This window comes from Phyllostomus discolor, chromosome 6 (assembly GCF_004126475.2).
Source record: "Phyllostomus discolor isolate MPI-MPIP mPhyDis1 chromosome 6, mPhyDis1.pri.v3, whole genome shotgun sequence".
In the NCBI taxonomy this organism is placed as follows: Eukaryota; Metazoa; Chordata; class Mammalia; order Chiroptera; family Phyllostomidae; genus Phyllostomus; species Phyllostomus discolor.
The window spans coordinates 74660204-74677863 of NC_040908.2; the positions used below are offsets into that span (position 1 = coordinate 74660204).

Here is a 17660-nt window from a genome sequence, read left to right on the forward strand (position 1 = left end):
GGCCGTACTCGGTTACACGTGCCTTTCTCAATAGCTAATCAACAGCAGTACAAGGGAAGGCTACAAAACTTTTCTAAAAATCCCTCGTAACTCATCAGTAACTTCCGTATTTTAACCCTTGCCTTTAATATGGCCTGCAAAAACCTTTACATAGTTCTAAGTAATTTCAAAACAAAACCCTGCACTCTTCTGCAACAGACTGCTAAAGGCCTTTCAGAAAAACCCTAATATAAACCCATCGTCTCCAGACAGACAGGTGTTAATACGTCAATACCTTATAATTCAGCCCCAGGCATTCAAAAAAAACTAAAAAAGGCAGAAGACAGTGCTCAAACCCCCATCCAAGATCTGGTAAACGTGGCATTTAAAGGTTTTTACTGGGACAGGAATGCTAAGGCTGCTTGCCGAGCGCGCCTGCAACAGAAGGTAGCCCTGCAGACCCAGGCTATAGTAGCAGTCCTGAGGCCAGCCGGAAAACCCAGGACAGCAGCCCAGGGGCCAAGTCAAAGTCCGGGCCACCGAAAGAAACACTGCCAGGAGCCTGTTTCAAATGTGGTCAACCGCCCACCAAACTGCTTCAACTGCTGGCAGCTCGGCCGTTAAAGAGATGCCTGTCCCCTTAAAGGCTCGTTCCTGGCGCCTCTACGCGGGGAACCAGCCAGCCAAGGTGAGGACTCCTCTCCGGCCTTAAAGCTCCTTGGCTTCATGGGCAACTGATGAGGGCCGGACTCAAACACACTCATTACCCTCGTCAAGCCCAGGGTAATGCGGCAAATAGTAAGTCTATCTCATTCCTAGTGGACATGGGAGCTACCTATTCAGCCTTGCCATCACATTCTGGTCCCCTTACCCCTTCCCAGATCTCGGTCATGGGGGTTAACGGAACTCCAACACGCCCCCTATCACTTGTCAGTTTAAAAGCCAAGTCTTTGAAGCATTCTTTTCTTATTATTCCACAATGCCCTATACCACTGCTAAAAAAAAAAACCTCTTGGCCAGACTGGAAAACTATTTTAAAGTTACAGGGAAGCCTCATATAAGGTCCTTATAATTATGCTAGCTTGTAAAGACAAAAAGGAAAATAATATCCCAAAGCAGATTTTACAAAAAATAAATCCCTTAGTTTGGAACCCTGGAGTTCCTGGCCAGGCCAGCACTGCCCAACCAGTCCAAATCTGCCTTAAGCCAGCCCCTGTCTCGGAAAAGTGGTCAGCGCAGTTTGTAGGAAATATCCAAGTCTGCTTTACTCGAACACCAGATTCTCCCGATTAAGTTTTTACTGTTCCTCCTCCTCCTCCTTGCTCACCCATGCCTGTCAGAAACCATTCCTAAACTACAAAGCAAATACATTTGCAGATTCTTCATATGTAAGACCCGTAACAAAGATGGACAGGTGGTTTCTCACCTAGTCACTTCCACGAATTGCCCTCCCTCTGGTTGCTCTACATCCATCCTTCTCTCTGCTTCCATAAGTAGCTTTAAGGGCTAGACTGCTGGACTGCCCCATACGGATGGCATGCTCTCTGTTCCCTCTATGATCAGATGGGTAGTAACTGCAAACTCTGGCTAGACACACATGGAAGGCTGCCCCTACTACTATTGCAAATACCATGAATGGAGTACTCTCCAGCCTTGGCGCTTTGCTATTAATAACCTGTGGGACTCCAAATGGGAGCAGGGAGTAAAGGGAAAACTGTGCCAAAGCCTCTCCTATTTGCATCCCCGGAGTTCCATTGAAATATACTGAGCTCTTATTCCAGGTCCATGGACTAAAACCCTACGTCAAGGTATTTCCCTCCTAAACCTTACTGACACAGGAAATATTACTGTTTCTTATGTGCTTATCTCGACCATTCTCCGATCGCAGCTGTCTCCATCCCTAATCCTCTCAATGTCACTGACTCCCCCTACACCTTTCCTCTTAAAGGATGTACCTCTCCTCCAAGATCCTGGAAGCCAGCTGCAGGTATGTTACGCCACTGATAGCACCTCCTCCTGCAACCAAACTATTCCCATATCAGGAACCACCACCAGCCCCCTGGTACATTTTTTGGTGCAATGAATGCTGCTATGGACCGTTAACTCTGCCTCTGCCTTCCCCTGCTTCCTGACTATGCTGACCCCACAGCTTATGCTTTATAGAGAGGGGAAGCTCAGGGACAAACTAACCAGGCATCAAAAACGGGCCAGTCCTCCTGCTTATACTAGCAGGTATAACCTTCACAACCCTGCCAACAGCTGGGTTAGGCAGTGCTGGGTTAGCGCACAGTCTCCAAGCCACTCGCCAACTATGGGTTGAGTTGGAGCAGGCCCTTAATGCCTCTGCCACCTCTCTAGCATCTTTGCAAAGACAGATAACCTCGGTAGCCCAGGTTGTTCTCCAGAATCGTAAAGCCCTAAACCTACTAACAGCAGAAAAAGGAGGGACATGTCTTTCTGTAGAAACATTGCTGCTTCTATGTGAATAAAAGCAGCCTAGTAGAGAGAAATGTCAATACCCTACAGGATCTCAGGGACAAATTACGCCAGGACCCTACCTCTCTCAAAACAACTCCGTGGTGACATTCTTTACTCTTTACCACCCTGGCCCCGGTCCTAGGGCCACTCATAATAATCTGCATACTATTAATGTTTTGCCTGTTTCCTGAAGTTTCTCCAGGAAAAATTCGTGAAGCCTCCCGGGTTACCTTCAACCAGATGCTGCTTCAGGCCCACACCTACTTGCCCTTGCCTGACGGACCAGAAACAGCCGACCTCTCGCCCCTCCCCTCTGCGCCCATTCTGACAGCACGAAGAAGCCAGATTGACCACGACGCCCCCTTATCCCTATACCAAAGAGGTCGTAATGTCAGGATGGGCAGGGTAGGACAAGTGGGAATCTAGTCATAATTAGCATTTTGGACTACAAATATGGCCACCATTTGGACTACAAGCAATATGGCAACTGAACTCGGACCCAGAAGAGGTGACTGACATCAGACCAGGGGCCACCAATGCTAAGTTGCTTCCTTGTTCACCAAGACCCAATCCTTGGCTCCTGCTCGAAGTCCAGCCATATAAAACTCCCAGCCTTTCCCTTCTCCTATGTGGTCTTTTCTTAGCCCCTTCTCTGGGTGGGTGGGGGGGGGGGGGAGAACGTCACCAGGGAGCACAAAACTTCCAAAATAAAGCTCATCTGCCTGTTTCCATGGCTAATTGGCTGTTTATTTCCTCAGCGGGGTCTAAGAAAACCTTACACTGACCAGGAGGGCGTAAAAGTTTCACTGACCACCAGGATTTGTGTTCTGTAGAGTCTACCACCAAGTCTGCCAATTGTGTTTACCTCCTGGGTCAAACCTTTTGTGAAATATAAAAGTCTATATGAATTTTGTCCTTATTTGCTGGCCTAGTAAAAGGTCCATAATAATATGATGTATATTACCATCCATTTAAAAGGAAGCAAACAGAGTGAGTATGGTTGAGGCCACAAATGGGAGTTAGGGCTCAATATATGGCTAATACCACTGACCTCCCATTGCAGAAGGTGTTCCCCCCATCAGACCTGGGCATGTGTAGGTAAGCCCAGGAGAGGGTGAGCAAGGAAAGATTTTCATGAGAATACTTAATACCAGGTCTTCACAATTTTATTAGAAAACAAGTATAGTCCATTGATCAATGATACATGCTGTGCATGAAATGACATTTTTACTACATAAAAATATTTGGTATCTGCTGCAGAATTATACACATGAGTTTATAAAAAGCCCTTCTTCATTAACCAGTGCAAATATAATTAACCAAAAATGTCCTTTAAAAAACTGGCTCAATACTTTTCCTTTAATTGTAAATAAAAGAGTCAAGAGAATGAAAATATAAATTCTGCTAAGCCAGTGTTGTTAGCAACTTGAAACACTTTAGTGTATGTGCAAACTTCTTAAACACTCAAGACTGACCCTATATATATATTTTATATACATATATATATATATATAAAATCAGAAAATGCAGTAAAATCTAATTAACAGGAAAGTCCTGAAAGGAAAAGCTTAAAAGAGGTTTTGGGGGAAAAACAATAAAACAAAGGAAGTTCCCAGGAGTGTAGCTACTTCCTTCCTCTGGAATCCTCCCCAGGTGATGGGAATGACAGTGTGACATCCCACCTTCCTACTAGGGCCCCTCCTCTGCCCAGGCATATCCCTTAATTCTTGTCCCTCTCAAAATTCCAGGTACAATGCTGGCAATGCCACTGCTCATTCCTGGTTACTTTCCATTCCCCTTACTTTCTGGTCAATTTTGCCACTAATTCTCAGTTTCAAAACTGGCTTTCTGGGAACTACACATGCAAATATATTTTACAGATGACCTACTAAAAATGCTCAGCATGACTTAAAGCTTCTTATCAGCTTTTTTTTGGAGGAGGCACCCACAAAGCTGCAGGGTCTGTATGCTGCCAGATGAAAAGAAGGCACTTTCTTTAAAAACAGCAACTTCGCAACAGAACTGTCACTGAGACTGCTGGAGGGAATCCAAGAGAAAAGAGGTAGGAAGAGGAGAGCCAAGGTATTAAATTCTGTTTCTCTCTAGTTCTTACTACTTTTGAGGGGGGAAGATGACCAAATAAAAGTTTGTGTTCAACAATAATAATAAATGTTAAAAATAACCCCCCCCCCCAAAAGAAAGCCTATCCATGCTCATACAATTTCAGTAAATGGCACATACATGTGGCATTTCAGTTTTCAGGGTTTTCCTCTAATTATCCTAAGGGCTATTATCAAGTTTTTAAAAATATTTTTCTATATCAGAAAAACCCAACTTGTTCTCATTTTTATTTAATTTAACAAGACACATTTATGTTGAGGGAAAGAATATATAAAAGCAGAAAATTTTGCATAAAATCTAACATAATTTTTGTAAATTCCAGCATTCAAAAGTTTGGAATTTGTTTTTTTAATTAGAAGCATGCCTTGACTCAGCCACTATCCTAGAAAACTATCATTTCTTCCAACCAAAGTGCTGGGATCAAGGTGAAAGGGAAATGTGCGGGCCTGAGATCACATCTTCTAAACACCATCCAGAAGCCTGCCCTGAAGATACAAGCCCAGGACAGAGAGTGTAATTGTTTTACCACAGGTCACCTACTCACTATAAAGTCAAGATGATTGCAAATATGAAATAAGGTACTCTGTGGACATTTTTAGACAAAGTACTATACAAATCTATGTCATATGTGCAAATTATTTGTGAAGGCACTGTGGACAGCAAGGCTTCAGGGAGCAGGGCTTCAGCAGGAGACAGAGTGACTTCTCACATAGTGACAGCCAACTATAAGTACCATCAGACTGACTGAGAGGCGTCTGTTGGGAAAACAATTGGAATAAGTTTGAATTCTGGCCAGCTAGGGAAAATTCCAGAAGGCATTCTTCTCAAAGAAGACAGGAAGGAGGCAGAGATAGAGGAGCACTGGGGGCAGGTTCAAAGGCACATGGGCTGACCTGGGAATTCACATAGCAGGTCAGAGAGGAGATGGCTGTGTGGACAGACTGAAGGTTTGGGAGCATTACTGAAATGTTAATGAGAGAACTTGGGCTTTAGCTCCTGAGCCAGGAGAGCCCTGTGGAGGTAGAGCCATCTTTAGCAAGAGTGGGACGCTATGGGGGCAGTGTTTCACACAGGACAGTTAATCTGTGGGCCATGTGTATGACACAGTGGAGACAGGAAGTGACTTGACAGCTGTCCTTCCAAAGAAATAATCAGTCAAATGAAAGGCAGAGAAATAAGGTAGAACAAAATAGTCATTCCAGGGAGAAATGTTAAAAGGGATCAGTTCTATGCTACTCTTATTTTTGAAATTCTCTTTACAGTGGAAAGTTAAGGTTATTTCAAAATCTTAGAATCCTGGAGAGAATCCCTTTGTTCACTGAAATGACAATTTTAAAGGTCTATAAATGAGATTCAGTCTTTGGAAAATGACTGCTGGCTGTAGATGTGTATGAAAAATGCAAGGCAAGTGGAAAGTTCTCCAAGAATACTTCTACATTTTCCTAGGAAGTATCAGTCATCTTGGGACTTCACTGGCCACTCAAGGGACCCTATAATCCCCAGACTGAGCCACAGTCCCACCCTTGGACTGTAAATGATTTCATAAAACTGTCTCTAGACAATATATTTTCTCGATGTTCTTTCCTCTCGTTTGCTCTCCCAGTGCCTTTTCTCAGAAGTTCAAATGTTCACAGAGGGCATTTGTTGCCTTTTTAAAGGCCTTCCCAAGCCCTCTGCCCTGAATTGCCCTGGCCTGCTATTGTCACCACATCCTGCTCCCTTAACAATCAGATTCCAGGTGACCTTGGAGATAAATGATCACACAGGTGCATTTTTTGACCATACAAGTCAGTGGAGGCATGGCCCAAGGTGCAACATCCTAAGACAGGAGTCACCCAAGGAACTCTTAGCCAAGGTCCTCCTTGCTACCCAAAAGGCATGTGCACCTCCCTTTGCAGTTTCTCCTTGGAATCTGGCCTGGTGGCCGAGAATAGCAACTGGGGCTTGGATGAAGAGGGCTGGTGCTGAGCTGGCATGTGGTACCTGACGTTCTTCCAGAACCTGGTCTTTGCAGACTGTGATGTTTCCTCTGAGAAGTCCCCTGACCAGCGTATGGCCCCATGTTTCCGCTTAATGAATTTAATGGATTCTGGCATTTTCTCGTAGTCCTGGATTTTCTCCAACTCCAGTAGGACAACTTTAATTCCATCCTGAATGAGAGCATTGTACATCACTATTTGCTCTTCAGATGAACTCCCCAGCCAGGTGAATCCTGATGTTTCTCGAACCAAAATAATAATCAGCCTTCTGCTTTTCTTTATGTTTTCATTAGTGACTTCAACAAAGTCTGGAAAACATGAAGTATGTCAGAGTAAGTACAATTTCTGTTTATAATCATTCTCTCCAAAACCAAACCTCCAAAAGTTTCATCCCCCATATCTCTAACACTCTTTTCTCTTGCCTTACTTAAGATTAAAGAAGGTTCTCATTTTAGAGACCTGTTCAAAAAAAAAAAAAGACTCACTAAAGCTGAATATTTCACTTAGGACTCAGAACACTTTCAATAGAAATTTAAAAACCTTATTAAACCAGTTGATCTATACCATTCCTATTTATTGTATTGGTTTAAAGCAATTTTCAGATCTAACTGTTAAGTTTTTCAAAATGAAATACAACTCAGTTAATTAATTTCAACAAAACATGAGAAAAGTAAATATTTTACATTAAATAATGTGGAAACCACCATTATGTACCACTGAGGAGGTTCTTAAAATTGTCAAATAAGTGTGGCCTAGACGGCCACAGTTTTCTAGAAAGATGAAATCCAACTTAACCCAAGTAATTTAATAATTAAATTTGTTTCAAAACAAAATTTTTACTTCTTCCCGTTATGTTCATACCTTCCCCAGCGTAGTCATCCCTTCCATAAATGAACAGCTTATATCCACACTGTTTTTCTAAGACCTCAGGCAAGACTTTAAATACAAAAATGTCTGAGTTAGAGGTGGACCCTTCCTCAAGGGTCTTTGGATATAGTATGTATGCATCATAGGTCTTTCCATCTGAAGCTAAAGGGGAAATATTATATATTAAAATCACAAAAAAGAGATTTGGTAAAGTCAATATTACAAAAATGCATTTCAGAATGAATTATTATACAGACAACTGTAATTGAACAGTAAAATAATTTAAATTTAAAAAAATGAGTTATTTTTTCATAAAATGGTATGAATGAAGCCGTAATACCAAATGTTCATACCTTTTAAAAGTGTTCTACTCTTACAAATTTCTACTTATTTTTTTTACTACCAATGTGTTCTTCTATTATTTGATGGTTACCTCACATGCAGAGTTCTTTACCTCTCTGTATGGGAACTATCTTCCAATTCTTATCTTTTTCCCCAAATGCCACAGCACTGAATTCTAGCATTCTCCCTTTTATATGTTATTGTAGTATTCGTTTTTCTTACAAGGCTTAAACAAGAGAATGCTTCTCTGATGCATGAGAATTGAGTCTTATCTTTGATTTGAAGTCAAATCTTGGGTGATCTGTGTCCTACCCAGAGCAGAGAAGGTACTCAACAATGGTTTCTGAATAACTGGACTTATAAACACATGCTCTAAATGCCTGTTTATCCAACCATTACAAACATTAAGGCAGTAACTTGGAAAACAATGCTTTTCAGTCTGTTCAGTTATGAAACTACAATTATATATAAAAATAACTACTATTTTAATGTATATTACATTTCATTTTAAAATTTAAGTAAATCCCTCTTAGTTATCTTCTACATCTCTTAACTAGTCCCTCTCTTCAACAAGAAAACATTCCACTGAATACAAAATTGTACCTTTTTTGGGGAGAAAGTCATAGCAAGAATCCCTGTACCAAAGTACTATGTCAATCTTGAAGATTTTATAAATGAAAACAGAGCTTGTAATTACTACTGTTAACATGGCAAATATACTAATAATGTGCTTCTGGAAATTGGGAACTATAGCAAAAAAGAGAAAAAAATATTAGAACCAAATAAATTAGAATTTGAGCATAACAAATTAAACATCATCATCCCAGAGAAACCATATTTGGGATTAGCCTGCAGTCCCAAATCCCAGATAGTATTAACCCATTCATTATCACTTAATGATAGATATTAATAATGTACAAGGCCAACTAGAATGGATGCTATGTAAAAAAAATGTACTGTATTAAATTTCCACCTAAGTAGTATAATATACAATCTCATAGAAAAATAACAAGGACCATAGGATAGAGTACTTCATAGTAAAATGAGTTAAAGTCACTCAAAAGCCAACAAAAGTTCCTAGAGGTAGAAGAGTCAGAAGAAAAGGTAAAAGCTGGAAGAAAAGGGGGATTAGGGATACCACACAAAATGTTTCTCACTTACATATTCTCCAGGTTTCACTTGCTAATTATTCATTCAGCGACAGATTGCAGAGCAGGTGGGGCAAAGGAGTAAGGTGAAGAGGAGGTAAAAAGGGAGGATGTAAAGAAAAAGAAAAAAGAAGAAGAAAGTGACTTCTAAATGTCAGGGGCCATGCAGGCATCAAGAAGAGAGAATCTAAAGGCTCTCTTATTTTAGTTTTTCAATATAGGCCTTTGATCCATCTGCAATTGATTTGGGTATAAAGTAGAAATCCGGATATACCACTTTCCAGACCAACAATCAATCGGCTAAATTGAAAGTTGATGTTTATAGTCTTCATAACTGTAGCTTCATACAAGATCATGATACCTCTAGTATAAATCTTCCAGACTTGCTGTTTTTATTCAAGACCACTAGGGGTGTCCAACCTGTGGCCCATGGACTGAACACAGCCCAGGATGGCTGTGAATGCAAGCCAACGCAATATCATAAATTTACTTAAAACATTACTAGATTTTTTTGTGTGTGTGATTACATGTCACAATGTATTTAGTGTGTGGCCCAAGACAACTCTTCTTCTTCCAGTGTGGCACAGAGATGCCAAAAGGTTGGACACCCCTGAGAGTATTTTTGGCTCTTTACATTTCCCTATGACTTTTAGAGTAAGCCCACCTAAAACCACATACCCCCACCACCCACATACACCCATACTTGCACAAATTGTGCTGAGATTTTTAGTGGAATGGTTTTGAATCTATAAATTCATTTGGGGACAACTAACATCTTTATAACATTGAGTCTTTCAATATATGAACAATATATATTCCCCCATCTGTTTAGGTCTTTTCCAATTTATCTCAACAATTTTTTTGTTTCTTTCTTTTTTAGTTTATATTACAGAGGTCTTGAACAGCTCTTACTAGATTTATTCCTATGACTTTGACAGTCTTTGATGCTACTTTAAAGGTTATCATTTCAATTTAATTTCTACTGGTATTGGTTTGTTATTGGTACTTACAGACATACATAGTAATACTATGTATATATGTAGACTAGTGTGACCTTGCTAAATTCACTTACAGTTCTAACAGTTTAGATTTTGTTTCATGTATGTATTCATAAATACCCTATTTTAATTTAACTACGACTAATCTTAAAATATTTCACAAATACTCTTAATACTGTGTATAAAGATTATACAACTGATAAAAATCGATGACTTCTGACATCCTCTCCAGAAAGTGGATATTTAGACTTCCCCTGTGCATCCATCATTCACCTGAACACATTCATTAGGTACCTACCATGACCAGACTTAAGATGCTACTAGTTCTGGAAATGGAATAATTAGCAAAATAAATGGTCTATACCATCACAGAATTTATAGTCAAGTAAAGAAAACTAAGTATGATAAATATTGTGATTGGGACATATGGTGCTATGGAAGTACATTTGTTTTGGGAGAGAGCAGGACAGAAAAGCTCCTTAACAGAAGAAATTGTTCAGCCAAGATGAGAAAAAAAGAAGTTATCCAGGTTAACAGGTATCCAAGACCAAGGAAATAGCATTGAAAACTTCAAGGTCACAGAATCTTACCATGCTAAAACAAAATTCCATTCCCAATAAAATTTTGTTGTTTACCTGGGTGTGTTAATTGGATATATGCTGCATTTATACCATATGTATTCCTGGCTACACAGGTAAATGGATATAGATAAAATTTACTTTTCACTTCTGAAATATTAAGCATTAGGATGATTGTATTCCTTTTTTTGAATGAAGGATTTTCCACTCTGTTCAAAAGAGAGAGAGTGAGAAAATAAAGTTATTTAAGTAAACTGCATTAACAACAAATAAGACACATGTGCATGGTTTATCTCTTCATTTGTTGCATAAATTGCAGCAGAAGCAATCACCAGCCCTAAGAACAGGTGTGAAAATCAGGCTGCTAGCCACAATGATGGTAGATGTGATAGCCCTAGGACCACTGTCAATAAAAGACTCAGCAGCAGAGAAATTGAATTAAAATCACCAGCTTTCAAGAAGAAAAATAGAGATATGAGCATGTTGGTCTCCTTGGGGCACAGAGAAAAATATATGGAACAAGAGTAGAGTCAGCAGGTGACTGAGGGTCAGAATGTAATGCTAAGGAGTCAGGAGTTTAGAGAGCTTATACATAGCCACTGGAGACTTGAGAAGTGGAGTGCATGCTTCCTGACCCCATTTAATGAGTCTTTTTTAGAGTACTTAAAAAATAGAATAACATGAAGGTTATTCAGGAAAATTGTTTCATTGGACTGTTGCAACATATATAACTAATTTAAGAAAAAGCCTTCTAAATGGTCCTGAATTTGCACCACAATGACATGTATTTTTATCTTAAATATACAAGACCTCTTAAATTCTGTTTAGCTTTGCAAAACTCAGTGTGGGCAGCAAAGGGATAAGAACCAATCAACTGTAAACTAACTTTTGCTATTAGGTTGAACTGTCAAAGTTATACAAAGTATAACACGCAATTTAGCACCAAAACTTCTCTAATGTAAGGGTGGCTTTCAGCATACTTACGGTCTATAGTCTTCCACAAGCACTGGATCATCATCAATCATTGACCCATTCCACTTCCAATAGACATTGTCACTGAACTGGCCAGTGACATTGCATATCAATTGTAGCTGGGATCCTGCAAAGCAATGTATTTTTAATCATAGTATTAATTGACTTTTTGTGATCTATCAGTATTAACAAATGACTATTGAATAAAAATTTTTAATTACACAAAAGCACAAAGAAAAAGAAAGATCACCCTTAAACCTACCACCCAGAAATGACCACTATTAGTAACATTATTTATCTCATATCTTACCTTCTCTATGCACACATGCACTTTTTAAAATGAGGTATAATGTATATCATTTGTAATGATTATTGCATTGGGAATGCTGACTCATGCCATTAGCCTTTCAGGGCTGCTTAATATTACACAATACAGACACAATATGATTAATTATTGTCCTATTGTTAAATACATTGTGTTTCTAATTTTTCATTACTATGTTAGTATTCCAATGAACATTCTTGTACATCAATATTATACATACCCTTAAGTACTACTTTAAATGAAAATCTAGAAGTAGAATTCAGTTAAAAGGTGATACACATTTGAAAAACTGACCACCCTCTCCCAAATGAGACTGTAAGCCTACACTGTGCCCAGCAGTGTGTGCAACTGCCATTTCCCTCCCCAATTCCCATACCAATCACTGCCAATTCAGAAAAGAAAAAAACTTCATTTAAATTTCACCTGCATTTCTTCAATTAATAGTGAATTGACAGGTTTTTCATAAGTTTGGTGTTCATTTGCCTTTAAGAACTGCTTATTACTCCTATTATCATTAATCACATTCTCATGTTAAACTTACTGATGTGGAAGAGTTCTTTATTCATGAAGGGTATTAATTCTTCATCATACATGAAAACTATTTCAAAAATCCTTCAGCATTAGTCACTTTCATTTCATTTTTATTTATAATTCTTTGGTACAGATATTTTTATTTTTTGTTTGGTCAAATGTATTAGTTTATCTGTTTTTGTTATTTTTTCCCTAAAATATCTACCATCAAATCAGGTAAATATCTATGTACACTTTATTTGGAGCAAATAATACTTTCACTGTTGTACTGTTTTATAGTTTTAAGGGGGCACGAGAATTTTAGCTTTTGCAGTCGTTTGTGACCCTTCAAAGTATCATAGTACATTAATAGATAAACAATATTATCTGTGGTATTAACATGTAAAGAAGATGACGACTAGGGAAAAATGCCTCTTTCAGATCTAAAGGGGAACAACAACACACACAAAAAAGGGGAAATACTGCTCTAGATTATATTGGCCTATATTCTTTTTTTTTAATATATTTTATTGATTATGCTATTACAGTTGTCCCATTTCCCCCCTTCTCTCCCCTCCACCCTGTACCCCCCTCCCACCGACATATCCCCCCTTTAGTTCATGTCCATGTATCATACTTATGAGTTCTTTAGCTTCTACATTTCCTGTACTATTCTTGCCCTCCCCCTATCTATTTTCAACCTACATTCTATGCTACTTATTCTCTATACCTTTTCCCCCTCTCTCCTCCTCCCACCCCCCTGCTGCTAACCCTCCATTTCTGTGGTTCTGTTCCTGTTCTAATTGTTTACTTAGTTTCTTTTGGTTTTGCTTTAGGTGTGGTTGTTAATATTTGTGAGTTTGCTGTCCTTTTACTATACATGTCTTTTCTTTATCTTCTTTTCTTAGATAAGTCCCTTTAGCATTTCATAAAGTAAGGGCTTGGTGATGATGAACTCCTTTAACTTGACCTTATCTGAAAAGCACTTTTTCTTCCCTTCCATTCTAAATGAGAGCTTTGCTGGATAGAGCAATCTGGGATGTAGGTCCTTGTCTTTCATGACTTGGAATATTTCTTTCCAGCCCCTTCTCTTCTGTAAGGTCCCTTTTGAAAAATCAGCTGACAGTCTGATGGGAACTCCTTTGTAGGTTACTGTCCCCTTATCTCTTGCTGCTTCTAGGATTCTCTCCTTCGTTTTTACCTTGGCTAATGTAATTATGATGTGCCTTGGTGTGTTTCTTCTTGGGTCCAACTTCTTTGGGGCTCTCTGAGCTTCTTGGATTTCTTGGAAGACTGTTCCCTTTGCCAGGTTGGGGAAGTTCTCCTTTATTATTTGTTCAAATATGTGCTCAATTTGTTGCTTTTCCCCTTCTGATTCTGGTACCCCTATAATTCGGATATTGGAACGTTTAAAGGTGTCTTGGATGCTCTTAATCTTTTCCTCGATTTTTTGAATTCTTATTTCATCATGCTTTCCTGCTTGGTTGATTCTATCTTCCTTCTGGTCCACTGTATTGTTTTGAGACTCATATTCCTTCCTTTCACTATTGGCTCTCCTCCACGTATCTTCCTGAATCTCTTTTATGGTAACCTGCATCCTTTCATCTAAATTGCGTCCAAAATCAACCAATTCCGTGAGCTTTCTGATCACCAGTGTTTTGAACTGCGCATCTGATAGATTGGCTATTTCTTGGTCGCTCAAAAGGATGAGTCCTGGGGGAATGATCTGCTCTGTTGAAAACATATTTTTCCCCTGTCTCTCCCTTTTTTTTTTTTCAGTCTGGTTGCTCTAGTTATGGTGGGGGACGGAGCCTTAGGTGTTCCCTGGGGCTGGGCACCCCAGTCGCTAGATTGTGACGTTATATGTGGGGGCAGGGCGGGAGCAGGGACGGGAGAAAATAATGGCGGTAGTTCCGTTCTCCTGGATTCAGACCCTTCTCTGGGCTCCCGGGCTGCGAGTTCTGCCCTGGTCCACAATCGCTACCCCTCTGGGTCTGCCAGCTGCAGCTTGCGTACTCAGGGATCACCGCTGCGTTCTTGTGCCCCGGATAGCTGTCGCACCAATTTCGAGCCAAACTTTCCCCAACTTCCGCGCACCGCCGACCCGCGCCAGCTCCGCACCCGCCCAGCTCGTCTTCTCCTGCCAGTCCGGATGAACGCGTCTACTTCAACTTCTTGGCTGCCTGACTTCCATTCAGATAAATCCTCTGCCGGATCTGGGCATTATTCTGACTGTAAATTATTGTTGTAAATTACTGTTGTTCTAATCTTAGTTGTGCAAGGAGGTATGATGCATCCACCTATTCCTCCATCTTGCCGGAAGAAGCCCCTATATTCAATTTTCAATTTTCACATCTTTGTCAGTTTATAACTAAGAATATCTTTATATTACCTTCCTTCATAAATAACAATTCAGCTAAGAACAGAATCCACAGGTAACAAACTCTTATCTTCTAATCTCTGTCTTCATGTAGTTACAGAAAATAATGCTGTATACCAACTTGATTTTTGATCCTCTGATACAAAAATCTGTTTTATATTTATTTTCTTTTTTATTGAATTTATTGAAGGGTGATAGGTTTCAAGTGTACAACTCAATAAAACACTATCTGCACACTGTAATATGTGCCCATTGTCCCAAGAAAAGTCTCTCTCTATCCCAATATTTCCTCCCTTTACCCACCTCCACCTAGCTCTTGCCCCTTTCCCTCTGGCTATGATCACACTTAAATCTGTGTCTATGTGTTATTATATATTTTTTTTTGCTTTAAGCAAAAAATCCCTTCGATTTTTTTCAATCAGTCCCCCCAACCCGGTCCCCTCTGACAGCTGTCAATCCGTTCTGTGTATCCATGCCTCTGTTTCTATTCTATTTATCAGCTTATTTTCTTCATTAGGTTCCATATATTAGTGAGATCTTATGATAGCATCTGTCTTTCTCTGACTGGCTTATTTCACTTAGCATAATAATCTCCAGATCTACTCATGCTGTCATAAAAGGTGAGATTTCCTTTTTGTACAGTCCATTAGTATTCCATTGTGCAAATATACCACAACTTTTATTCACTCATACACTGGTGGACACTTGAGCTGTTTCCAGATATCGGCTATTGTAAATAGCACTGCAATGAAAATAGGGGTGCAAATATTCTTTCAAATTACTGTTTTGGGTCCCTTTATATATGTATTCTCAGAAGTGGGACAGCTGGGTCAAAAGGTAGTTCCATATTTTATTTGTTTTTTTTTTTAGATTTTTATTTATTTTTGGAGAGGGGAAGAAAGGGGGGGGAGAAACATATATGTACAGTTACCTCTCATGCGCCCCCTACTAGGGACCTGGCCCACAACCCAGGTGGGCCCAGACTGGGATGTGCCCAGACTGGGAATCAAACCCATAACCCTTTGGTTCACAGGCTGGCACTCAATCCACTGAGCTACACCAGCCAGGGCCCATTTTTTATTTTTTGATGAAACTCCATACTGTTTACAGAGTGGCTGTACCAGTCTATGTTTCCATCAACAATGCACAAGATCCTCTTTTCTCCACATCCTCATCAGCACTTGTTTGTTGATTTGATGATAGCCATTCTAACAGGTGTAAGGTAATAGCTCATGGCAGCTTTAATATGCATCTCTCACATAATTAGTGATGCTGAGGACTTTCTCATATCTCTTTTGGTCATCTCTATGTCCTCTTTGGAGAAGTATCTATTCTGGTCTTTTGCCCATTTTGTAACTGGATGTTGGTCTTTCTGGTGTTGAGCTGTATAAGTTATTTATATATCTTGGAAATTAACCCCTTATCAGTTCTCCCCTTCAGTGGGTTCCCTTTTCATTTTGTTGATGATTTCTTTTGCAGTGCAAAAGCTTTTTATTTTAATGTAGTCCCACTTGTTTAATTTCTTCCTTTGTTTTCTTTGTCCGAAGAGGTATATAGGCAAAAATACTGCTACAAGAAAGGTTTTTTTTTAATGCTCACCTGAGGATATATTTATTGACTTTAGAGAGGGAGGGAGGAAGGGGCTAGCAAGAAAGAGAGACAGTACAGGGGCAAGACATGTGAGAAAGAAACACCAATCAGTTACCTCCACACACACTCAACTGGGGATCAAACCTGCAACCTAGGTATGCACTGGGGCACCTAGGTACCTTGATTGGGGAATGAACCCACAACTCTTTGGTGTATGGTACAACACTCCAACCAACTGAGACACCTGACCAGGGCAGATGTCTGAACTGTAGCATGTTTTCTTCTAGGATTTTCATGCTTTTACAACTTGCATAAATATCTTTTATCAATCTTGAGTTTATTCTTGTGAATTTTGTATGTTGGTGATCTAATTTCTCTCTCTGTTTTTGCATGTTCCTGTCTAATTTTCCCAACACCATTCATTGAAGTAGTTATCTTGACTCCATTTTATGCTCTTGCCTCCTTTGTCAAATATGAATTGACCATAAAGGTGTGGGTTTATGTGTGCTCTCTGTTCTAGTCACTGATCTATATACCTGTTCTTATGCCAGTATCAGGCTGTTTTGATTACAATGGCCTTTTAGCATGGCTTGGTATGTTATGCTCAGATAATATACCTCCAACTTTGTTCTTATTTTTCAAGATTGCTGAAAACTGGATTGAGATAAAATTGATGTATTTGTTTGTAATAAGATTAAATCTAAAATATCATTTGTGATAAAGCAGTTCCAAGTTTCAAGTTCTTTTTTGGCATGTTTTGCATTTGGTCAAACTAATGAAGTTGACACAAAATATTCTGCAGTTCTTCTCTAATTTGTCTTCTTATTGGATTTTTCCTCCACTTTTTCCCTTATCCTCTCCAAAAAAATACTCTTCATTCATGTCTAAGCCATCTTCACTTTCTTTATGAGAAATATCTTGCTCAGTATCCAACTCCTCTGAACAAACTTCCACAAAATCTTCATCTTCTTTTTTTTTTTAAAGATTTTATTTATTTATTTTTAGAGGGGGAAGGAAGGGAGAAAGAGAGAGAGAGAAACATCAATGTGCAGTTGCCAGGGGTCATGGCCTGCAACCCAGGCATGTATCCTGACTGGGAATCAAAAAATCTTCATCTTCTAAATCACTTTCATTTTCATATTCAACACTATCATTCTCATCATCAGATTCAAATAGAATTTGCTGAAGTTCACCATCTCTTGGACTATTGAACTGATATATTTTTCCAGCCATTTTCAATGGTAAATGAAAAAAAACACACAACACTGACTTCAAAGTTCATGAATAAAACTACACTAACACTGACTTCAGAGTTTGTGGTCTCTCAGATAAAATTTCCTATTGAATATCACATAATCTTATGAAACACGTGATAACCAAATTGATGGCTTAA

At 39.3% G+C, this 17660-nt stretch overlaps 1 protein-coding gene across 9 annotated transcripts in view; it reads right to left on the reverse strand.

Moving 5' to 3' along the window:
* Positions 1 to 3596: 3596 nt before the first annotated feature.
* Positions 3597 to 17660, reverse strand: part of IL1R1 (interleukin 1 receptor type 1) — a 58907-nt gene continuing 44843 nt past the window's right edge. For all 9 annotated transcript variants that reach the window (XM_028515597.2, XM_036028357.1, XM_036028354.1 and 6 more), the window contains 5 exons: positions 11475 to 11589; positions 10548 to 10699; positions 8370 to 8513; positions 7419 to 7586; positions 3597 to 6865 (listed from right to left, as the gene is read on the reverse strand). In XM_028515597.2, coding sequence (XP_028371398.1) covers positions 6444 to 6865; positions 7419 to 7586; positions 8370 to 8513; positions 10548 to 10699; positions 11475 to 11589 — 1001 coding nt within the window. In that variant the 3' untranslated portion in view covers positions 3597 to 6443. The remainder of the gene's footprint in view (positions 6866 to 7418; positions 7587 to 8369; positions 8514 to 10547; positions 10700 to 11474; positions 11590 to 17660) is intronic.